This window comes from Pholcus phalangioides, unplaced genomic scaffold (assembly GCF_987345545.1).
Source record: "Pholcus phalangioides strain wild (caught in Gottingen) unplaced genomic scaffold, Ppha-v1.0 ptg000001l_1, whole genome shotgun sequence".
In the NCBI taxonomy this organism is placed as follows: domain Eukaryota; kingdom Metazoa; phylum Arthropoda; class Arachnida; order Araneae; family Pholcidae; genus Pholcus; species Pholcus phalangioides.
This window is the reverse complement of record NW_028301594.1, coordinates 15,960,589-15,986,848: the sequence shown is the minus strand read 5'-3', so window position 1 is coordinate 15,986,848 and position 26,260 is coordinate 15,960,589. Positions and strand designations below refer to the sequence as shown.

At 32.5% G+C, this 26,260-nt stretch overlaps 1 protein-coding gene across 6 annotated transcripts in view; it reads left to right on the top strand.

Annotated features, from left to right (window-relative positions):
* LOC149089952 (P2X purinoceptor 4-like) overlaps positions 1-25,786 on the top strand; it is a 34,491-nt gene extending 8,705 nt beyond the window's left edge. The window contains exons 4-12 of one of the 6 annotated variants that reach the window (XM_089231355.1): positions 155-233; positions 5,048-5,144; positions 7,766-7,858; positions 11,735-11,879; positions 15,381-15,511; positions 16,761-16,908; positions 20,434-20,553; positions 23,681-23,739; positions 25,033-25,786. In XM_089231355.1, the coding sequence (XP_089087481.1) occupies positions 155-233; positions 5,048-5,144; positions 7,766-7,858; positions 11,735-11,879; positions 15,381-15,511; positions 16,761-16,908; positions 20,434-20,553; positions 23,681-23,739; positions 25,033-25,057 (897 nt within the window). In that variant the 3' untranslated portion in view covers positions 25,058-25,786. Of the gene's footprint in view, positions 1-154; positions 234-5,047; positions 5,145-7,765; positions 7,859-11,734; positions 11,880-15,380; positions 15,512-16,760; positions 16,909-20,433; positions 20,554-23,680; positions 23,740-25,029 lie in introns of all 6 variants that reach the window. The other 5 variants (XM_089231346.1, XM_089231338.1, XM_089231329.1 and 2 more) reach the window with 5 other exon arrangements.
* Positions 25,787-26,260: the final 474 nt, after the last annotated feature.

Sequence of the window (26,260 nt, the reverse complement as noted above, 5' to 3'; positions counted from 1 at the left end):
CAATGAAAAACAAACGACTACTTTGACAAGATACTAGAGATCTAGCACCATTAGCTGGTGAATTGAACTTTTTTGTATGAACCCAATCATAGAGTTCTTTATAATTTGCTTTATTTATTTTAATGGTGATGCATTACTTGTTATAATGTTCCAGGATATCACGATTGAAGGAGCAAGATGCGATCCACATAACAACAAATGTGTTGCTGGGACAAGTTTTGTGACTGGAAATGGTAAGCCATGTTTTTAAGAATTTCAATTGCTTTCAAATTGTGTATGGGGTTGGGTCTTTGTGTTCAATATTTAACATATTTTATCGAAAAGTTTTAATTTTTTCTCTCTCAAAGAATATTTGATGTAAGTAATTACTAAGGTTTTTTCCAATGTTGTCAATTGGGAAATAAGTTTTCAAGGCAAATTCCTATTGTCGTGAGTTCATTTTCCCAATGTTTCTTTAACACTAGTGGTTGGCATCATCAGGAGGTGTCTAAGTTACCCAACTGGATACTAAATTCAAAGATATGTTTCTAGCTAGAAGCACCAAGCTAACCCTTCAGTGACTGCAGCATATATGTGCTTTTTCAGCCTTTCAGATGCTGCTTGTTCTGATTGATTGTAGTGAATATTAAATTGTTGATATCCTATTAAAAACATCTTTGAACCCAGAATAACTTTCTGTGGCCATCAAAAAAAAACAAAAAAAAAAAAAAAACAGTGAGACAACCGTGACACTTGCCATTTTTTTTGTTCAAGTATGTCCTTCAAGACATAACGATGCCTCTTGTCGAGTATCAATTTAATATTCACCACAGTTTATCAGAACGAACGAGTAGGCTGAGAAACCATAAGCACACTTTGCAATCATTAGTCGGTCAGCTGGACTTGTCTTGGACTTACGGCTTGAAACAAATATTCAAAGTAATTATTCAGGTACACAACTTGAACATATCCTGATGATACTAACCATTGGTGTCAGGGAAAGGTTGAGAAAAATGAACTCGTTAAAAATTGTTTTTATTCAATATAAGTGATAACCTTTTGATAACCTGGTTTTAGATTTTTTTCTGTTTTATTTCACAATTTACATTGTTATTTTATTTCACAATTACACACAATTATGAGAAGGAAAAACAAGTTGGGGGATGATTTTTTTCCCCTACATAATTGAGGACTCCATTCCCTTGGTGTCACCTGATTCATATCTATGCACGCTACTTTAATTAAAATTTGTTGCACCAAAAAGGTCAAAAATGCAGATAAATTATATACTTCAAAGCGATGAAGAGAACAGATTTAAATAGAAATGATTCTAATGTATTGTATGAGTAATTGAAATTTGTAATTTAAACAATATTTTTAAAAACATGACTGGAGTTTTTTTTTTTTTTGGGGGGGGGGGGTATCTCCTAGATCCAAAATTGCATTGCTTAGTAATGAAGATGTTGAGAATGGAGGCGATAAATTTTCAAATACAATAGAGCCTTGATTACTTAGGTGGGGATCATCCAAAAAGTAGATTAACTGGGGTACAAAAATTTCAAAATTTTACAGAATGTTAAGGAGAACCACACATTTTTAAGTTCTCCACAGATAAAGTAAGATTGAACAAGAAAATAATGATTGGCTGTAATAGTATCTGTAAAGCCAGATTTTTCTTGCATTATTTACAGCCAAAACCTTTGTTTCCTTTGACTTGAAAGGGTCCTGGAGAAAGTGAACATATAGAACCCCCTATAACTAGGCCAAAAGAAATTTAATTTCATTAAGTGCTCCGTGCACTTGAGAGACCACCTGGCATATGCCTCAGCAGGGCGAGATGCCTTAGAATAAGTAACTGTTTCGAAGATGCAGGAATCAGTACTGTATCTCACTATGCATCTGATATTTATACAAGAGCTTTCCCACAATGCCTCATGACGGAACCAATCACAAATACATATTGTTTAAATTTAGGTTGATACAATCATGAGCCTTATTTCCCAATTGTGATTGTTTGTGATGAATAACCTGAAAATATGCACTGAATATCAATTCTAAACTGTCACAATAAATATTTTATTTGAACCATTTTGCGATTTCTATTATATTGTTTTTTTTAGCCCTGGCAGTTTAACTGCGGTTTTTGATGGTCAGTTTTTCTATTCCCCATCACCTCAGATAATCAGTAGTATGATAGGACCTCCCAAATCTGGACAGATCCGTGATCCGAACACTTAGACCAATTTTTTTTCAACTGGGAATTTGTTTTTTTTACCCAAATTCTATTTCTGCCTTTTCTAAGCTATTTTATTTATTTTTATTTTTTTTTCTGTATCACTTACTGTTGGTGTCTACTACGATTTTTGGGATTCTGGAAAACAATGATGGCAATTGTGTCTCAATGAATGTGATTAGTCAGAGTCAGCTTTGATCAAAAGAACTTTTTTTTCTTCATTTCATTCCTCTGTGCTGTACAGTTAACCTCTATTATTTTCTGTGATGATCTATTATTAACCGCTCTATTATTTTCTTTGATGATCTAAGTGAATTTCTAAACATTAAGTGATGTGGCGCATATAAGCTGCGAACAGAAATATGCTTTTTGTATATGTGAGAAAGTCAGGGCTCTCACTGATCTTACTTTTCCTACTTTTTTTACCAAAACCTATCAACAAAACTCATATAATTGATTTTAATTCAGGGGAAATCATCGATATAATGCCAAATAATACAAATGAAGTAGATTGCAATTAATGATTCTGCCAAAGCAGAAACTGTATTGTTTTTAAGGTTATTTGAGGAGGAGGTGTAGATGGACCATTCGGTTCACTAATTTTCAGTTTCCTTAATTTTAAGGGTTCAACAAGTAGAGTAGTCATTAAAAACTTCTATATCTGGATGGAAAAAATAATTTTGTATTTACTATTTCATGGTCTTGTACAGTAATCAATATTCATCATTCAAAATAATGGTGCACATTCATCTTGTGTATAGGTGAAACAATAGTTTGCATAACAAAGCAGTTGGGTACATCTGCCTATTCTAAGTTTTGTGACACTGATGATATCCAATAACATTCAATTGTCTTCTGTATTTTTAGGGCATGCAGAGGCATAAACAATATTCACAATGCTTCGCAAAGAACTAGAAATGAAAGAGCTTCATTTGTCAAAAACGATTACACTGTCGTTGAGTACTAAAATTTAAATCCTTTTAAAAAAGGATGAACAATGCAGTAAAACTATCTAAGGAATTTCACATTGACCATTGAATTCACATTTTCCACATTGATTTATTTATATCGGACTTGTAATTTACACATTTTGCACTGTGCTCTTGGAAGTGGTCTCGAAAGAGCTTCATATTCTTAAAAGAGTATTGGTGCATGCAAATTTTCCTAAAAACACATTTTCCAATTTTTTAATAGTATGAAATTTTCAGCATCTGTGTTGAAGTTTTTGTTCTACCTGTACTAGAAATATTTTTGAAATATTTTAATATAAACTGCTGGCAAGCATTATACATGCAGTGTTTTTCACTAAAATGTATTTTTCTCAAAATACACACAGTAAAAGTTTTTTGTTAGATAAGAAACGTTTTTTCGAACACCATTCATTCAAATGTATTGAAACTTTCTGTGTTTTTCAATACTATGGTGTTATATACTTTAACACGAGCTTTTAGGGTTTTAATTGTTGGTTATTTTTTATCTAATTTTAACTCCAAAACATCGTGCAACTTTTCCACTAATCACCAAAATTTACCCATATTTTGTGCCGTAAAATTTTTTAAATAATCTTAATGAAACTTCCTGGTGTTAAAGTATGTAACACCATAATGTTGAGAGACACACAAAGTTTCAAGACATTTGAATGAGTGGTGTTTGAAAAAGTGTTCCTTATCTAACAAAAAACATAGTTTTCAGAAAAACACATTTTAGTGAAATGCATTAGCGTGTGTAATGCCTGCCAGCAGTTTATATTAGTATATCTTAAAAATATTTTTAATACAGATAGAACAAAAACTTTAACACAGACACAGAAAATTTCATAGTATTTAAAAATTTGAAAAAGTTGGAGAGAAAATGTGTTTTTTAAAAAATTTGCATGCATTAACCCTTATGCTGTGTGCATTGTCAAAGAGTTGACAGACTGGACTGTAAAAGACTCCAAAAAAAGAATGTAATATATATTGTGAGGGGAGACAGAAAAAAATTATCTGTGGTTGCTAATACCTTATCCTTGCACCATTAAACCCGAAATCCAATCCAATCCAGCTAATACCTTATTCTGGCCAAAAATAGTTTTTGTTACCAAGCCATTTTTGTTATTTTCCTTTAGCTCGAGTCAATCTTACAGGATATTGAAATAGTGTGCTATGAAAAAAAAAAAATTTGGGATTTTTTTATTATGCTATGATTATATGTTGTTTGAGGGGGGGTAACCCCCGTCCTTCTTTTTCTAATCTTTTGACTGGGAGCCCTGCAAAGTTGAACTTTCAAAACAGCTAGAATGCAGAACACCAGTACAAATATTGTGTGAATATGAATCAAAAAATCTACTCTTTATAATATTCAGAAACAAAAAAAATGCGTTTTTCTGGTTTTTTTCAGATCTGAATAATAACTACAAAAAATGTGTTTAGAGAATGAGGATTTTTTTTTTGTATGAATAACTAATAATGGTATGTAAATTAGAAATTATGGTTTTAATTAAATTATTATATATATAAAGAGATACATTACTGCTTTAAATATGAAAACTTGAGCAATAAACAAAAGTTTATCTATAACCCAGAATATTCCCTAATCCAGAATCATATAGGTCCCGAGGAGTCCAGATTTGAGAAGTCCTACTGTACTGGCCTTTAATTTATAGGCCTCCACCAGAAGGTTGATTTATTTATCTTTAATTTTGTTAGGTGCTCCTCTTATGTTTTATTTATTCTTATTTTGTCATCTCTATTTTCTGATGAATGGATGAATTGAATGACTGTATTAATGTTAATTAAAAAAAATAATAATAGACTACTACTCATTAGTTCATTAATGTTGTACCATTTTCTGCAGGTGTCCTCACTGGTAGATGTGTTTCCTTTGATGGTTCTAGAAATTTTTCATGTGAAATTCATGCTTGGTGTCCAGTTGAAAATGACATTTTGCCATTGTAAATGCATCTTAAATTTTATACATTATGTAAAAAAAGTCTTCAAATTTTATGATTATCTTGAAGAAAAGGCTCGTAACAGTTATTTGGATCATTTCCCAGTTTCTCAGAAATATTTTTTGAGCAATTTTAGCAAAGAAATTCAGGCTTAGGCCTTAAAATATTTGAGGAGTTAATTAAAACTGGTTATTAATTCTTTCTGGTCATTAAAGGCATTGAATGATTGGCCTGTAACACAGTAAATCTGTTACCAAGTTTAAACTGTCTCTTGAGTCTTAGAATCATTGATTAAAAAAAATATAAAAGGGGGAGCAAAAAACATTTATTTTGTACTACAGTAAAACCTTGATTATTGAGTCCCCACATTTGTATGGAACTTTCTGCTGACCAACGTGTTCTCTCAGTGATAATGTTTTCTTTAGTTATGAGGAAGTTATAGCTGAAGTCAGGAATTTTTTTCTCCTTCAGATGAAAATGAAGATATCAATGAAGATTTTTATTAGCAAATAATCAAAAACAATTCTTTTGAGTATTTCTTCAAAGGTATGGTTGGGGTGGAGCAGCACGAACTTGCAATTCATCGAAATCAATGTTGCAAAATCAACCTTGTGAAACATCTGCAAAGTATGACCGAATTGTGTATACGTTGGTTGAATTATATGATAAAAATATTTTCAATATTCCTACCTATATTCAATTATAGTTAGATATTACAGATGATACTGCACTTTTTAAATTTATGAATATTTGATTATGCAGACATTTTGATTTTCTGACATAAGCTTGCCCAAATTGCATTGGATAATCAAAGTTATACTGTACTTATGGTACAATATTTTTTTCTTAACTCTGGTTGTAGTAATTGCACTACATCTGTCAGATGCTGCTTCTCTTTTATATTTTAAAAAAATGCATGTCTCTATAAATCTTATACCATAAAACTCATATATAATGATATTCAAGGGACCAGAGAGAGAAAGGTATCGTTATATTGTATACTGCTTAAGAAAGAACACTGTGGAAAATACACTGGGACCGGAGAGTAATATTGTTGTATTGTTAATTATTATTATAGAAAGTATTGTTATTTTGTGGGAGGTATAATTGAAGGTATTAATAGAAGATATTGCACTCTTCTCAATACTCAATTGCAACATTTATTTGAAAGTGTGCTAGAAATATATATTGTCTAAATCTAATACAAATAATTTTATATAAATGCAGAACTTTAATAAATTGTGACATCTGAGAGATGCAGTGCATGTTGCACTATGAGGTTAATCAGGTTCACATATCTCTTATTAGAAAGGGCAATGAATTAGTAAAAGTGCAAAGATATGTAATTAGTAATGCATTGATAAATAAGGCTTGAAGATTTTTCCTCAAACGAACACATACCACTTTTATTTAAATACTAGCTATAATACCCTGCGCTGCTTGGGTTTTCTTCAATGAGGCTTTTTGGATCACGTGATATGTGCCTCTTTCTTTGAGGGACATGCAAACCGTGTCCAAGTTAACCAATACAACGACTTCCTGTGCGAATCATGAAATAAAGAAAAGAAAATCTAGATTTAAAGAAACATAGAAATTAATACTTTTTTTTCCTTTTTCAAGGGGCCGCTAGGTATTTCGATTTCCCCCCCCCCCTGAACTTCAAGGTATCCATCTGCCTGTTTCAGCTTACAAAAATGCTTAGTTAAAGCTGTGGAATTTCTTCGATGTACTTTACGGGCCCATAACTAATTTTAAAACAACCTAAACTATATGAATTTATGCATGCAGTTGAATATTAGAAGACAATACGGAGACATTAATCTTCATGCTTGAGAAGATATAAATAAAAAGTAAAAATCAATATTATTGCATGGATATCCAACCTAAAAGTAGGTACGGCTAATTAATTAATTTAATTTAATATTTAATCTCTTGGGCTTCGTATATCTCTTAGTGAACTCAATATCTTAAAAATCGAGAATTCAATACAATTTTTGAAATTATTGATGTGACAGAAAATACCACAAAATTTTCGCATTTCTACAGTAAAATTGGCAATTTTAATACTGGTTTCTATGAGGATTACCATTTTCCTGACCCTCAAAGCGATGCTGATGATATCTATTCAAAAAGCCTCATTACTGGGAGTATTGAAAATGTGGCAAACCATTATAAAGGCAGAAACTATTATACATATATATACTGGCAGTGTTAAAGAAGTGACAAACCATTGTAAAGGCATAAAAAACTTCTGAAACACTTTGCTAGGGAACCACGGTAACCAAAGTAAACGTTCGAAAAGTGATTGTTGAGGCCAAAAACCATTGTTGTCCGACAGTTTTTTGCCCGTTTGGGGCACTTGCCCTGTTCTGACGAAATTTTGAAGTAGCCTATCGTTCAAGTCGGGTCTCCTTTGGTATATATGTAAAATTTGGCAACGATTGATCTAAAATTGTAGGTTTGTATAGAGAACACACAAACAGAAAATCAATTTTATATATATAGATTTAGGATCATTTATATTTTATTTCATTAAATGAACTTCTTAAATAATTACAGTGAATATGTTCATCAACACATTTCAGAATAAAGTATCGTAAAATCAAATTTTTTTGTCTTTTCAGGATTCATGACAGACCATTGTTAGAAGCTAGTGAAAATTTCACAATCTTAATAAAGAATTTTGTTTTTTTCCCCAAGTTTAAAGACTCCAATATGTAAGTAAATGTTTTTAAAAATTGTGATTTTTGAAGTCACATCCACAGAACTAGATAATAATAATCAAACTTGTCAGCCGGTAGGTGAATTGAACCCTTCAAGCAGCTTTGATTGTTAAAATGGCAGGTGTTTTTTTTAAACGGTTGCTCTAGTTATTATAACTACAGTAAAATTTCAAGTAACTGTAACCATCTGGACCAGGTCGCTGACATATAACAGAAATCTCTTAATACATAAGTACAATAACGTCATTTCACTGCAGGTTTGGGACAAAAATGAAAATAGCGTTCTTTGTATTGTGTCTTCCAAAATTTTTTGATAGTCATGGCATCAACAGATGAAAGCAAGTCTTCAATTAAAGCTTTTGTGTTGCTTCATATTTTCAATTATGCTCTGGTCCATAGGCAGGATAAATAGAGTTGTATTCGCTGGGAGAAAGATGTTATTTTGCCATCATCACTTTAGAGTTCACAAGAAGGGTGTGTCTGGGTATTGTCCATCAACAGCAGTGCGACAACTGCTTTTTGGCCATATGAGCTCTAACTTGAGGCGCGAAAACGTTGTGGAACCATTCTGAAAAATTGTTGGGTCCATCTGTACACTTTTTTTGGGCATAATAACAGGCAACAGGCAATGCATTCATATTTAAATTTTTGAAAGCACATGGTATTTTTGGATTTGCCAATTGCAAGCAGGGGTTATCTATGATTGCCGGTGGCATTTGCACAGACCATAGTAGTGATCTGATCTTTTTGGAGCTTTAAACCTGGGGGCTGATTTTTCTATATTTTCTTTAGACGATGACAGATAACAAACTGATGATTAAACGAGTGATGATTAATCAAAGTTTTACCGTATCTTTTAATTTAATGAGGAAAATGTTTTCAATAACACTGGTCTACAGCCAAAAAGCTTCAGAAACCAAAGTATCCGAATATTTCTAATTTGAGGGTGCTGAACAAGAATTTTACAATAAAAATTGTAGTTTGACTTTAGTTTTCCAAATTTCCAATACCATACCAGTACCATATATATATATATATATATATATATATATATATATATATATATATATGTGGTACTTATTATGCTTTTCTTTCTGCTTCAATTCATGAGTCATTGTGTAAATCAAGGAATTTTCCTACCATCCTTTCTAGTTCAGATAGCACCTGCCAGATATCAATACTGATGAGGGATTGCTTCATCCTTCATCCTGCACTAGTCACGTCAGTTCCCTTTGTAAAATCCGACATAACATTGCTCAACACTGATTTTGCTATCAAAGATATTTCTGTGATTTTAGGGTATATTGGGGCTGCTGATTCCAAATCTGGCATTGGTTTTGCCAGATTGGTTCTAGTTTTTGAGATAAAGTGAACATTAAATTTCAATAGCATAAGCAGCACATTATAAACAAAAATAGTAAATGATTACCAAAGATAATTCTGTGATTTTAGGATTATGTTGGGGCTCTAATTCCGAATCTAGCATTGGTTTTTCCGAATTGGCTCTAGTTTTTGGGATAATGCATACTCTCAACAATGTGATTTATATGCTGTTTATATATTACTAATGAAATTTAATTTTCCCTTTATCTCAAAAACTAGAGCTAATCTGACAAAACCAATGCCAGATTTGGAATTAGTGCCCCAACATAACTCTAAAATCACTGAAATATCTTTGCCAATGATTTACTGTATTTATTTATAATGCAATTTCAATGTTATTTGTATGCTACTTCTGTATTGTCGTTGAAATTTAATTTTCCCTTTATCTTAAAAACTGGAGCCAATCTGACAAAACTTATGCCAGATTCAGAAACAGCAGACCCAATATACCCTAAACCATTCAAATTTCCTTAAGAACGTGAAAGAAAAGGTTTTTTTAGCAGTGTAATATTAACATACTTACATTTTTTCTCAATAATGCATACACAATACAAAGAAACAATAGCCAATTCAGCTTTTTCTTTGTCATATTTATATTTAGCACATTGAATAATTAGGAAATGGCTGTTTTCATCTCGGAAGCAGAAATTTTTTGAAATTTTGTTTTCATCTCGGAAACAGAAATTTTTTGAAACTTTGTTTGCCCAGTGTAATTAATCAGGATTATGCAGTAGAACCTACTTATAAAAAGCCTGCATTTAGCAAGGAAACTAATGTATATTGTTTGTTACAGTGTTAATTTATATAATTAGTATTACAATTCTGTAATTTTACTCAATGTCTTTGATTTAACAAGGAAACTTAAGAAAAAAATTGTATTTTTCTGTTTGAAATATCTGCCTTGGCCAAAAAAGAAAAATTACAGCACATTTAATAGTTATGGCAAATACAAAATTAGAAACCACAGCAGGTAAATTGCCCAACAAGCTGGAAAAAGAAAAGGGGAAAAAATAGTGTTAGAAAAAAGCCTTTAATTATGGTTTTTGTAGTTAGTCTAAATACAGCTACCCAAAAATAATAAGCCAGAATAAAGTAACTAAACAACTAAAATTATCTGCCCATAGAAATATTGTCATTCTTTAAATATGGATAGCTTCTCAATTACTCCCCATCTTATATTTCCTCTTTAAGGTGTCTATCGGGGAATTCACAACGTCAGAATACAAATACAACGCCACAACAGGCAAACCGCCCAACGAGGTGGCCGACTCAAGAACATTACGGATCCCCGAGCCATTCCTCGCATCGCGAGTCCGTCACTATAACCACTCGACCACCACAGCGGCAAGATAAGCTATTCTATGCATTTACAACCATGTTGGTAAAAAACTCTCTGCCACACAACAACTTAGAACTATCCCTAATTATCTATACTGGTGACCCAGAGTTGAAGCATTTTATAGCATAACAATATTTCATGACCCATTATATCAATCCTTTTGAAAGTCTTAAATACTACAGTCTTATCTCCATGACACCCACATTGTTCCAGAGAAAGCATATTCAACGAATCGAGTCTTTCTTTATAGCTCAAGCCTTGAATACCCGCCAGTGCTCTAGTGGCTCTTTTTTGCATCCCTTCAGCCAAGTCTATATTCTTGATATAGGGTAACCGTACGACATACTCCATCTAGGCCAGAATGAATTGAGTGTGAGAAAAGTGGAAGGATAACTGGGAGAACGCAAGCATACTTTTTTTAAGAATCAAAACCGAGTATTCTGTTTGCTTTTTTGACCACAGTGGAACAATGTTCAGAAAACCTAAGCCACTCGTCAATGAGAATTCCCAATCGGTGAGATTTGAAGATAAGGAATCTAAGATATAATAACAATAATAAAACCAATAATTTTAATAATTGAGGCAGAAACGTACAGAGTCCCTATTCTTGCCAAGCCTTGCTGTGATGCATAGTATGTAGTGAATGCTGTTTCTGCTATGAAGTATTCAATCCTTGGTAAATCTATTGGCAGAATTTAACCTGGGAGTAACACACAACACACATTTTATACCTTGCAATTATATTTTTGCTTAGAGGTTCACAGAAGTTACTGCACCATAACGAACTTGATTTATAAACCCATTTTATATGTTGCCTACCCAAAGTTGAGTGTCAGCCTGTAACAAGTACGGAAAAACACCTATAAAAATGAGGTAAAATGAAAATTAAATGCAAGAAGCATCACAGAACCATTTGATTTTTTTTCAGGAGATAATACTCTTGAGTGTATAGATAACTCTACTATTCTTTCAGTTTTCTCCAATGGAATCCAAAAAACTAATCAAAAATTCTCACTTCTTATTTTTTTTAATGATATACCATCCCAAAAAACCTTTAAAAGCTCACATATTGGTTTTTATTTTCTTTTTCCTCATGTTCTTTACTGAGAGACAGTTTTAAAATGTATTTGTTTGCTTATCCAAAAAAGGAGAAACATCAGAGAAGAAAGATATAAATTTTATCTACAAAATTGCCGTTATGATCCTGTTAGGTACAATGATTGTCCCGTTTTCAAAGTTGGTGATATTGTTGCAGCTGCATCATCAAAGCCATATGCTGAACTTGCTTTAAAAGTAAGCTGCACTCTGTTTGTTTTTTTGAATGAGCTAAGGACACATTTCTTGCATACACAAGGTGTGTTTTATAAGAACTGAGGGTAAAATCATAAAAAAATCAAGGAATATAGGTACAGCAAAAATAATTTATTTCTTTTTCAAAATATTTTTCTTCAAATGAAATGCAATGGTCCCATTTTTCAATCCACCTTTCAAAGCAAGTAGAGAAAACTTTTTCTAGAAGCTGTCTCAGTGAACCCTGCACAGTTAAAATAACATCAGCATCTTCATCAAAAATTTTCTGTCAAGAGCTTGTCCTTTAACATTGAAACCAGCCAGAAATTCCATGGTGTAAGATCCAGAGTGGAACAGGATTGTGGCATGATTTAAATATTGCATTCACATACTATGTTTCATTTTTGAAAAGTTTGCAGCCGAACAATCGAGAAAGGAGTCTGAGCTGGTAGGAAATTTGATGCTAAATCATGATAACTCCTGCCTGCATGTATGTAGCTACTTCTGTTTAGCAATATCTTAGTGAATGCAACATTAATATCATGCCTTAACTTTCTTACAGTCTGGATCTTGCACTATGTGATACTTGACTGTTCCCGATGTTGAAGGAGAAACTCTGTGGCAGAAAATTTAATACAGATGACATTATTTCAGCTTCCAAAAAAGTTTTCTCCTACTTGCTTTGAGAGGTGACTTGATGGGACCAGTTCATATCATCTGAGGGAAGATATTTTGAAAAGAATAAATTATTTTTTGCTGTACCTATATTTCTTGATTTCACTCTTATTTCTTATGGAATGCACCTTCTTACATATAAGAATAATTCTTATCTTACATATAAGAATTCTTCTTATTCTTTTAAGTATTCTTATCTTACATATAAGAATAATTTTTACGTATAAGAATAATTTTTACGTATAAGAATAATTTTTACGTATAAGAATAATTTTTATTCAACGTTCTTTATTTCCATGCAAAAATGAAATTATTCACCCAAATATTTTCTAAATGATTTGAAGTCTCATCCTATTAAAACTTTCCTTGGTACTTAGAACTCAGAGATGAAAAATCCCAGGTCCTCACCAAGCAGAAATTGTTGTCCTGTGGGATGCATGAATTAAATTTTTGGACGTTTGATATACTGTGTCACTGATGGTGATTGAGCTTTGCTTTAAAACAGAAGTTAAAATTTGCGATATTCAAGTACCATCACCATTACATATATTACTGTATTTAACTGCATGCTCACAATGATTTCATCTCAACGTTGGATATGTTGAAACTTTCATTCCATAACTTAATAGTATGCCTGCATGAAAACCATAAATATAACCTTCAAATCTTTTTAGACATGGTCAAACACTGCTATAGAAAATCTCCTGACATGATTAAATGTTCTGTTTGTTATGCCAAATTTCCTATACATATTTTATTTCATATGGCAATGGCAAACCTTAACCCAAGAAGACTGGGGGAGGGGTAGGACACATAAATTACTGCAGTACCTCCATTACAAAAGCATTAATTTCAAGAATTTTTTTATCAGCAAAATTGTTTTCTTATTATACTAGCCGAGTTTTTGTAATCCCCAAATACACTGATCCAGATACTGATGAATTAAGGGCCATATTCACCGACAGGGTTTAAACTGTGGCCACACAATTTTTGGATAAGAGATCAACATAGATTGGTTAAAAGCCTGAATTTAACCAATCCGTGTTGATCTCTTATCAAAAAATTGTGACTATAGTTTAAACCATGTCAGTGAATACCGCCCTAAGCAAACTATAGTTCGCATTCTTGGTTATTTAGTGAACCATTTTTGTTGTTTGGTGCAATAACAACATTTTAGTACTGTAGTACCCCAAGCGAGCATAAATGTTTGAGCCTTATACAGAGTGGCTCAGTGGGTAATGTTTGAAACAGATCAAAAATTAAAAACAAGTCATGAAAAGATTTTAATGATGCATATTGAAATTAGAAAATGAGCAATTGATGATAAAGAGGTTTGAAGTGACCGCCTTCTTTAACAAGGACAACAGTGAGGTAGTTTTGGAATCCAATCGTGTCAATAGCAGTTGTAATGGCAGCTTTCAGTTCAGGATTTTTTGTGTATTTCTTATTGTGAAACTTTTCTCCTGCCATGCTGGTTGAACTGGCCATTTGAGACGAAATAAACGTTCAAACATCTGTTGAATATTTATTCATTTTCACTTGTTGTTCACAACTGAACAACACACATAAACTCGCTGTTTACTAATGAAACACACATATATACAATTGCCTGCTCTAATGATCATGCACACCAGTTTTGGTCTTGCTTGCACTTAGTGCCATCTATTAGATTTTTTTCAAAAATCCACTGGGCCACCCTGTAGAAGTGGAACAGTTTGGATTCTTACGAAAAAATACCAATGTTACTTAAAATTTAAGTGTAGGCATTTTTTAGTTCTATTGACTTCAATGCTGCTTGCCCATATGAATGATAGAGAACAAAGAAAAGAAAATAAAGCTTTTCGGCAGTCAGATTTTTTAAAAATATTTCCAATATTTGTGGTAAATTTCAAAGAAAATTGATTTGGAAATTTTTTAAAAAAGAAGTATGCAATGGTGTGATAAGTTTTTATATTTATTTTTAGGCTTGTACAGTCGAACCTTGTTAATGTGAAACTCAAGATTCCACCAAATTTTTCATGTTAACCGATAAGAGTGACAGAAAAATAATTTTTAACATCCCATTTGCTTTAGTCTTAAATTTAATACAGTGTCAGTTTATACATATGTAATACACTGAATTGATCAAGTGTTTTTTTTTTTGAAACACTGTTTTTGCATAATTTTTAAAATGAAAAATTACTAGCAGCATTCAATTATTTTTTGAAAAGGTCTGTGATAGTCCGCTGTTTTATTTTCTTTGTAGTACACAGTTGCAGAAACTTTTCAATTTCATCCAAATAATTCAGAATGAAGGAAGCATTCTCTTGGTCTATTAAAAAGTTCCTATAAGTGTTTTCTAGAGCTTCCAAAGCTTGATTTCCCAAAACATTGAGTTGAAAGTCGGCTTCAGGTTCATCATCTGATCCTGCCACAGTGCCATCTATGATCTTAAATTGTTACAACAGTTTCTTTGAAAACAAGCAACAATGTGCCAATTCAAAGGTTGAGAGTGTATGCTCTGCTCACCCCCCCCCCCCACAACTCTCTCTCCAATGACCGTCTTGCCTGTTGTCTACCATATTAACTACATTCACCCAATCCTTGTCTTCCTGGAATTTTTCTACAAAGCATATTATTTTAATCAGATTGACAAATCCTTACACATTATGCAATCTTCCATTGAACAGGTTGATGTTAAGTATATTTTTCCACATTATATCACCATAGAGAATGATGGGACCAAGAATTCTCTTCATTAAGCAAGTTCAAGGTTTGACTGTATTCTGACATACCTTATTTAGTTGTTCCTTCTTTTCATTAAAAATAAAGTTTTTCTCCTCAAAACAGGGTGCTGTAATAGAAATTCGTATATCTTGGAACTGTGACTTAGACTGGAGTAAAGAATATTGTTTTCCAGTTTATAACTTTATTGAATTGGATGATCCCAAAGTAAAATTAGGAAAAGGCTGGAATTTCAGGTGATTTTTAATTCTTTTTAAATTGCTAAAATTGCTTCTTTTTTTTTTTACCTCAGCTTGATGAGTTTTAGGAATAAAAGTGTTTTTGATCTAAAATTCAGCTGCATCAATTCATAGGGAACTGAATTTTCAATGTAACAAAAATAGATTTTTTTGACTAACGGATAAGGTGCATGAAGTAACCAATGCGATATTAAAATTCTCATAGGATAAGTCAGCAAGGAATCTTTTTTTATATTTATTCCTTTGAAGTTTGTCTGCAATGAGCAGTCTAGTCTCAACTGCCCATCAGAAAACTGCTATGAAGCTTTGGGAATCTTTTAATAAAAGGACAAGAAAGAAATTTAGACGAAAAAAAGTCATTTCCAACATTCATTTGAGGTGTTTTCTATGCGAATTGTAGTGTTAATTTTGTGGCAAAAATTCAACCAAACTTCTCAAACCTCATAGCAGGGTATCTAAAAATCTCCCAATCTCATAGCCATTTCCATTTGTATTTCTTCACTGAAGAGTATAATGTTGAACTTGCAAGCACATGCTCTGCTGGTGAAATTGTTTTAGTGAAATATTGATTTTCTGTACCACCAGCTATGCAGAGATTTTCTGTCTTAAAAAATCTCTGGAGGTTTTCTGGCTTACAAGCTCTCTCTATCTCTTCATTAAGACAATCCTTAAGTTTCATAGTTTTCGGATGTATAGTCAAAGCTGTAAACAGCTCAGAACTACACCAGTATTTTGAGTAAATTGTTATCTTTACATTATTCTATTTAAATTATTTACAATTTTAAATATTTATTTTACTTATTAACTATCATTTATTGTTTGAAAGTCCTTTTCACAACTTATCATGGATAAATTTCAGAGTTTCTAATTCCAGCTGCTTTTCTTATTAAGATAAACTGTAAATTGTTCCTGTGCAGTCTCAAACAATAACTTTTCAAGATTATATGTTTATCAAAGTATGAGTGTGTTTTATGCTGAATACTTATTTTAAAGACTTGGGTTCACATACTAAATGCTTTATTCAAAGCCTTTCCTATATAAATTTCATTTACAGTTTTGGAAGATCGTAATGAATGCACAGTAGGAAATAGTCCAAAATCAATTAAGCAGTAGTCAAAAAAATCAAAAAAAAAATTAAGTAAATAATCAAAATGCATCAAATAGTCCAAATGAATGAATTTAAGTATTTATTTTACCTACTTAAAGTATAAAAATTTAGTCCATAAATATCATGTGTGTGTTATAGGTATGCCGATTATTTCAATGATGAGACGCGGACACTGCACAAAGTATATGGCTTAAAATTCGCCATCTCCGTTCAAGGACAAGCTGGGCAGTTCAGGATTATTCCATTACTAATACACTTGGGTGCTGGTGTAGGTCTCCTTGTTGTGGTAAGTTTTAAGGTTTAAGTTCATGTATGTGTGAAAACCTTTGATCATTTTTGTCACATTTAGTCATTTCATGGTTAAAAAGGGCCCCCCCCCCCTAATTGTCTGATTCAGAAAGCCTTTCTGCCACATCTCTCACAAAGAGGTTGGTTTACTAACTGTTTGGTATGGGTAGCGATATGCTTGTCCAATTGTCTTAAATGATGCATGTATGATGCATTCAAGAGTTTGTTACAGTGGAACTTCGGTTAACAAGCAATTTGTATAACGAGCAAAAATTTTGAAGAAATTTAGATTCGGTTAACGAGTGATGATTCACATTACAAGGAAAATTTTGCGCTTTGTTCATTTATTTTCATGTTATCACAACTGAACTGAGGGTTTTTTGCTTTCGCTCACATACGTGTTATGGAATTTCAGATAATATTCTCCCCTAGTCTCCGGTAAGCGTTCCTCACTCGGAAAATTAAAACACGTGTGAGTGTAAATATTTACCATATGAAACTAGATGTAGCATTATAGCCATGCATACATGCGCATGAAGTTTTCTTCAAGTTCTGCTTGGAGAAAACTGTAGGCGGATTCCATTTCCCAGAAATCCTAAAAAGGATGCAAAAGCAATAGTGTCATTGGATAAGACTCTTTTCGAAAGTCACACAAAAAGAATAAGTTTGCAGACAACAGTGAGTCCTAAAATGATAGTCCTCATTTCCCCGTCATTTAGAGTAAGTTAATATAGTCAATAATGTTTGTAAACATTATCGTATTGTATGTTTATTTATGGCATTATTTACATTATATTTATTTCATTGTATTATATTTTATTATTGTGTTTAATTGATTGAATGCTATTTTTATTAGTAATTTTTATGTGAATGAATAATTGTGGAACAAATTATGCAAGTTTTCATTATTTCCTAAAAGAAGTTTGATTTGAATAACAAGCTGTTCGGATAACAAGCACATTGGCAGAACGGGTTAAGCTCGTTAACCGAAGTTCCTCTGTACTTTGATAATGTCTAAATTACCTAACACTTTAGGCACCACCTACTCTCTGCACAGCCAGATTCTTCGCTTTGAATACATAAAAAGTGCCCAAAGAACTGTACCTGTACTACCCAGTTTTGAGAAAAATGCAAAACTATGACATTATATCCGGTGCTATATCAAACGACTGCTTGACGTCATTCAACGCCGCATGCATGCATGCCTTGATATGCGTGGTGGACATTTTGAACATCATCTTATGTAAACATGCAAATATAGATGTTCATGTTTCCAATAAAGTATTTTTCTTGCACCGGATATGATGTCACTTTTCTGTTGTGTCTTTCTCGAAAACTATGAGTCATACATATACAGTTCTTTTGGCATTTTTTATGTACTCCAGGCAAGGAATCTGGCTATGCAGAGTTTGTGCAGTCTTGATGGGACACCCTGTATATGAAAGTAATATATCTTCAAGACCCGAGCATTCATTTTTTAGAATTTTCAAAATGTTTTAGCATTTTTGATACTCAAAAAAATGCATTAAAAACAAATGTTAGCAAATCTTTATTTTTTCAGATTTTTTTTTTTTTTTTTTTGAAGAAATAATTCACTTCGTTCAAATTTTTTCAACCAAGATGATGTAGGGTATATTCATCTTCACAAAAAAACCTGAAAATTATCTTTAAGTGCTGCCTCTGATGAAAGCTCCCAAAGTTCATATTCACCATATTGCTAACTCAAAACTTACACAATCCTTTAAGTCATGGTATAATTCCCTAAGGTCAAAGAAAAAATTATACAGTGAGAAAAAAGTAACCCACACATTTGTGGCCAGGGCCTGAAAGGATCATATAAAATATACATGACTATTTCACATATCCATTTTTCTAGTGGTTTTCATCTTCAGGTTTTTCTTGATTTTTGCTGTAATTTCATGTTTTTCCTGGTTTTGCGGTTTTATGCTTTTGACTTCAAAAGCTTGTCTTGTAAAATGTCGAGGAAATGGATGATAAACTGTCATTTTTTGATTTACCATCGTTGGAAACATTTTTCTTATTGAACAATTGGGGAGGAGGTTCCCCTTGAGAACGACCTCTTCTTTGTTTCATTTCCTTCATCTTCATTTTTTCTTAGTTAGATTGTTTCATTGAAAATTTTCAGTTCTAATACTTACAAAAGATGAAAATTCAGGCATCTGTCATTTCCACTTCTAATATAGAAAACAGCAGCATCATATGAACATGAAACCTGCATGTGTGTTAATGCATGTTTATCCCTTTATAATGGTTTGTTACTTCTCTTATGCTCCTAGAGAGAAAACATGGTCAGCACTGAGTTTGTAGTTGTATAGCAGTAAAAACTATTTTGTCAGTAGTAGTATTAATTTTTTTTACACGAGGAATCACATGAGCTCTAAGAAAATATTTAGAATCGTAGCCTTTGTAGTCTAGAGGTCCAGGGGGCTCACCCGGCAAGCGAGAGGACGTGGGTTCAATTCCTCCACAAGGGCAGTTTATTTTTCTCTTTCTTAAAATTCATCTTCGTATCAACCAGCTATTAAAAACCTTCATATGGATGGTGAAGAGTGAAATCATCCTTGGATTATAACCTTTGGTTCATACTGAATACTTTGTTCAAAGCCTTTCGTATATAAATTTCATTTACAGTATTGGAAGGTCATGATAAATGTATTGTAGGAAATACAGTTGACACTCATTATAACAACCCCATGTTATAGTGACCATTCCATTACAACGACTAGTAGTATAAGTCCCAAACGTTTTTATAGAATGACTATCATATGTTTTACTTTTTATATAACAGCCCTCCCAATATAACGCCCATTTTGGTCAACACAAAGGGGGGATGTTATATCGAGCGTCTACTGTGTGTATAGTCAGGGCCACAACTAGATACTTTGTCAGCCGAATCGAGCCAGCATTTTGACACTCCAGTGTAATATAGAAGGAGCAGTTCAAGGGTGAATTTGGCACCCCCTCTATTCTGGTGCCTGGGGCACCAGACCTGCTTGCTTCCCCCTAGTTGCGACCTTGTACAAAGTCCAAAATGAATCAGATCAAGACCAACTCAGATTAACAAAAAAATCAATGATCAAATTTTTTTTCCTAATCATCAGTGTCTCTTAATTATATAATCTGATATCTGATCCATTTCAGACTGGGGTTGCCAAGTTATTTATAAATTGAAATTACTCACATTCGTGGGAAAAATTAAACGAGTTGTGTTCTTGGTAAAAATTAATGAGAAAGCTTTTGGAAAAAGAAATTCAAAAAATTTCAGTGCCTTGAATTACACGGGACCTCAAACCTTTGAGATTCTGCTGTACGTTAGTAACCAAAAATTGAATTAGTCAGTTTCATCAAATAACAATCTTCTATCGGATCATTTCAGTTTATGTTGGATTCCTTTTTATTTCTTGCATCTTTTTTCATAAGTTGGAAAAGCACTGCATTAATTTTTTTTGTACATGCATCCCTTTCTCATTGTATATCTTTGTCCTTCCAACCCCTTCCCTAGCAAAGGGTTCTATGTGATATTATAGTACTGAATCTTGTGAAGAAGGGAAGTTACTACAAATCAAGAAAATATGAAAGCATTGTAGTTGATAATGATGAAATAGCAGTTGGAATTAACTCTGTGAGTACTTTTTAAAATTTAAAATTCATCTTTACAAGGTGTGTTTTTTTTTTGTATTGTTTGTAAGAATATGTACTGTGTCTGAGTTTAAATTCACTCTAATGAATGAATTAGTTTCCCGTAATAATTACAAATTAGTAGTATTTCAATGTTAATTGTTACATTGATCTAAGATTTTGTGCTTTTAAAACAAAATATTGGCAATACCATTAACACATTTCAAACAAGAATAATTTAATCAGTAAAAAAAATTCCTCAATATGATGTCTAATTCACAAACACCTACAATATCTGATTTATGGCATAGAAATGCGCTTATCTGTAAAACTTTTTAAATACCCCAAAAAAACATATTTTTCACTTTACAAAGAAAATGTTTTGATTAAAAATGATTCTTTCTTATTGGTGATAAACACCCAAGCTTTGCAAAATTTATTGCAGTTTAATAATTGTGAAATTTTCCATTCAAACATTTACGAAAGAACAAAACTGTGAATTTCTTAGACTGCCCAAACTACCTGGTCATAGTCATCCATTTAATAGCAATGTTTTAGAGTGAGGTAAAAAGTGTGGGGGAGCTTTTTTGCTGTACAGGGTAAAGTATAACTGTCCAAGATGAATTGCAATAATTTATACCAGAGTGGGTGAGTTTTTGCCATAGGTGGAAAAAACCTTCCTGGCAAAAATTTATTTTTCCCTCATTTATGCATTTGAAGCATTATTGTGCATTTAATTCTTCTAAATGCAGACAAGATAGCTTTGAACACAAACTTTAGTATAAGAATTAATACATTTTCCAGTTGGTGAATTTTTGCCTTTGCTGGAGAAAAAATTGAAATAATATCATTCATAGAATTGTGTTTGCTATGAAAGCAACAAATTTTATCCAAAGTAAACTAATTCTTTCTAAAATAAACAAAGTAGTGATATCCCGAAAGAGTTATGCCGTAGGTGGGACCAGCAACATCTGCATAAGTCAGGGTGCAGTTTTCCTTAGCAAAACCAATTTCCAACCAGTTAACTACAAGTATATCAACTATGTAATATCAGCCATATTTAAATACATTTAGATGTTAGTTAATTGGGAACAAATTATTGAAAGAACACCTGTCTTTTTCTTTCTTACTATGACTATAATACTATGGTACTCTTCTATGAGGGCTTCATAAATTTAACTTGCATTGTGACTGCAATCCGGTCAAGTAATAAAGACTATTAAAATCTCTATGTGCACTCTGAAATCAGTGCAAATGAAAGTCATAAGTTAAATGCTTTGAATGTTTTGATAACTTCTCAATCAATCGAAAGAAATGAGCTGCTTGTGCTTCAAGGCAAGGAAACAAATTTCAGCCATAAGTTGCAGTTAATTGAAAGTTGCAGACCAGGTGGATTGTCATCAAAGAACAATACATTAAACAAATTATTTTTTTTAAACTGAGCATTGGAGTTTGGGTATAAAATTGTGACTTCTGTGAAAATAGCAGATATCAAACAAGCCTTAGGATTTCATTCAAAATCCTGGCAAAGTTTTCATCTTTGCATCTTACAAAAATTGTGTGCAAATTGAACATTTTGTAGTTTCATTAAACATAATGTTCTGATCAAATAAAAAATTTTACCTTTAATCTCACAAATGTGCATTTTTTGCGGAAAATCGCAGCACTCTGGGTAGTGTAAGTTGGGGTATTACTGTACAGTGAAACCTCACTACAATGATGCTCATTATAACAATAAATCCCTCTGCAGCAAAATTTTTTCCTTGATCCACAGCATCATTATATCAAGATTTTGCTGTATCAGGGTTGACAAGTTTTTTTCCATAGGTGGAAAAACCACAGTAAAAACTGTCTTGACAAAAATAGATTCTTTCCCCATCTATGCATACAAGGCATTGTTACGCATTTATTTTTCCATTTATTATGGCAATGAAGTAATTTCAAACTCAAATTTTGGTATAATAATCAATAATTATTGGGGTTGGTAAGTTTTTGCCATAGCTGGAAGAAACTAGAGTAAAAAACGTTCTGACAAAAATTGATTTTTGCCTAGCATAAAACAAATCAGTAATTCCCGCATTTATTTATGTCTAAGTGTAATTTGAAAAAAAAAATTGATGCAAATGAATTGTATATTGTTATAATGACCCCGATGATCTCGGAAAACGGGTGGTCATTATATTGAAAGGAAAAATATGGGATGGTCGTTATATGAAAACATTGGGGACTTTTCCTACAGTCATTTTAATAGAATAATCGCTATAACGCAGAGTCATTATAACAAGCATAGACTGCATCTCAATTTATTTGTAAATGCATTTTCCGCCAGATAACTTCACATTACAACATTATGAACTTGATTGCTGCAATGATTTCAAGTTTTAGTTGCATGTTATAGACATTGAATCAAATTATTTTTTTCATAAAACTATTTTTGCTTGTTTTTGCCATTTTTCCACCAGTTTTTTCACCACTTTCTCAACAAAAAATACCCTTTTGCTGCCAAAATGCCCAACCCAGCTTTATACCTTAAAAATTCACTTTTTAACAGCGCTTGAGACGGACTTTTCTTGTTTCATTCATGCTTTCAATTATTCAGCAGCTGACAGTGAAATATTTTGCTGTTTGTCTGATATTCTCTGCTTAATCCTTTTTAAATTTATTCCAAAATTGTTTATTCCATAATGGCATATTGCTTGCTTCTTTATCCCACTACACTTATTATTTCCTTTTCAAAACATTTTATTCGCTTGTCGGTTTCTCCATTTGTGTTCCATGTTTTTGTCTGTTTTGTCCTGTTTTCAGATTTCCCATCTTTTCCCTGAGCCAATTTTTTTATTTCAATTTATTAACTCTTTCATTTCTATTTTATTTCAGCACAGAGCCAAAACGTTTTTTGTGCATTTTGAAATCTAATAGTTTGTTTAATGAGAATACTGGCTCATTGGATTTAACCATTAAAAAATGTTCATCTTACTACTTTGGTTTTCCTTGGTTTCATTCATAAATGAAAGAATTCATCCTACGTTAATATTGAAGGAAAGATTGGAAAAAATTTTCCATTAAGTCTTTTTTTCACTTATTTGAAAGTTCTTTATCTGTCTCTCTCTCTCTCTCTCTCTCCTTTCTAGCATACTAAAGTTTCTATGAGACAACACTTACACATGGCTGGTGACTGGAATCCATCATGGTGATTAGTCATTATATTGAGCAATGATGAATGACTTACCAGTTGAACTTTTTGTGACTTCTTTCATGTACATTAATTGATTTCTGTACGATTACAAAATATTTTTCTCCTAATTAATAGTATATGGTATAATTAGTATAATTCTTTGCCTATCCGTCGCATGGGCATAACTCACATGAGAGAGAAGGAAAGTCTGTGAAAAAAAGTTTTCCACTTTAAGTGTCGCATCTATGCATCTGGTGCACCCTTTCCAGGATAAAATTAGCTATTTGCATAATCACTGTTTTCTCGTATTCTATAAACAAATAATTGTTAGAAAATGCTCATGTTCAGAACCAAATAACTATGACTCAGCAGGTTACTCACTTGTTCTGACCATGTTTTTTATTGGAGTACAAAGCTTTTTTGCCTTCCCCTTAAAAATGGCTCTCATGAATGCCGAAACATATGTCAGTGTTATCAAGTTATTAAATCTATTATTTGCCAGTGTTACATTGGCTTTTCTTCTCCTTTAAATTATGTTTTCAAAAACGTTAGCATTGCAATGGATAATCCAAGAAATATGGTAGTGTTGATTTTTAAAGACCTATATCGAGGGCCGTCTTTAGAGCATCATGGGCCCCCGGGCCAAATGATTTTTCTGAGGCCCTACCAAACAAATTTTCGAAAATCTCAACCAGATTTCATTTTTGTGAGGCCCCCAGGGCCGTGCCCGGGTGGGCCCATGCCTTAAGACGGCACATTCAACCTATGAATTCCATATTCCATTTGATGATGATCTATTTCTTGAATATACTGGTTAGAATGTAAAAACTGATTTCAAATATTCAAGAAATCTTAAGTGTTTTACGTAGTAGTATGATTGATTGAAAAAAAAAGATGAAGCATTCGATCACACAGATAAAGTATAGAATGGTGAAAGTTTATTTGTGTGTGTGCGTGCATGCATGCGCGGTTTTGCCATTGTTATCAAGAAAACAGTGAAACTCTAACTTACAGATGGGATGTACGTCCCATTGAATAACACACAAAAGAGGGTTCCTTGCCAATTTATTTTTCAAAACCTGTAATAGGTAACATATGATATTCTCAATTTAAAACACTTAAAAAGTCATTTTTGAAAAAAAAGTTGATGTATGAGGCTTTAATTATAAGGTGACAATATGATCATCTGTGTTTAATTTTTTATGAATTAAATGTTTTTTAAAGATTATAATTTCTTTCTAAATTTTTAAAATATTCAATTTTGTTGTCCCCCCCACCACCACCAAACTTTTACTTTTTGTTCAGCAGCCTCAACCTCATTCAGAAAGTGTAACTAGACTTCTTGGAGCTTCCTCGAACACTCAACCAGTGACTGATAGCTCAATTCCTGAACTTGCTACTGACAAATCCAGTCATCCTCAGACAACCGGAAAAATCAATAGCCCTTCCCATCATGTGGTTGATGTATCAAATCTGTATCTAACAACTGGGAAACCTGGTGGTAGTTCCCATCATGTCACTGGCGTATCCAATCTCCATCCAACAATCGGGAAACCTAGTACTGGCAAACCCCATCAAGTGGCTGATGGACATCGTCTTCCTAAGACAACTGGAAAAATCTAGTGGAACTTCCCATCGAGCGGTTGGAGCATCTAATTTTCATTGTACAATCAGAAAACTTAATAGTAGTTTGCACAGAAGGATCGATATATCCAATCTTCATCAGATGATTGGAAAACTGAATTTTCATTAGGTGATTGTAAGATCTGATACTTGAAATGTGACTGAGCTAATTGGATGGAAGTTAATGTACAGGTTAAATGCCACTACTGTTAGCAGTACATTTGTCTGAATTAAGGTCTGTGATAAAAAAAAAAATGTTTTGTACACGTTTTTTTCAGCTGTTTCTTTTTTTCTGTGGAAAAGTTCGTTTTTATTACTAATTTTTTAGTTAAACATATACATTATCATTTTATGTGAATACAAAAATTTATTATGTGAATACAAAAATTTATTATGTGAATAAAAAATGTAATTTCTTTTATAAAAGTAGGTTATGTGGAACTTTTCGTTTTTCTCACCAGTTCAATATTTCGAAACAAAAGTACTTTTCACTCATGTCTTTGAATGCTCTATGTATGACCCCCCCCCCCCCCATTAATTTAATTGTTTACTATACAATTTTTCCAACACCCAAATGCCCTGTTACTATCACTTTATTTTAGCAGAAAAAAAAATTAGTTGAGTGATGTAATTAAATTATAAGGAGACGAGTATTATAAACACAATCTTACCTGATGATTTTAGGTTGCGTAAAAGAATTAGTGTCATGAATGCTCAAATATAGAGCCAGTGAACAAGAACACATAATAAAAGATGTGTTTGATGCATCTAACATCAGAATGGTATAGGGAAGAGGTTTAGAGTCCGCCATAGAGGAAAAATGTCTTGGTATCATCTATATTTTTGATTTTTAGAGAAGTTTTTAGGTTTATCAATGAAATAGGATCATGGGCTATTTTATTAATAACAGCTT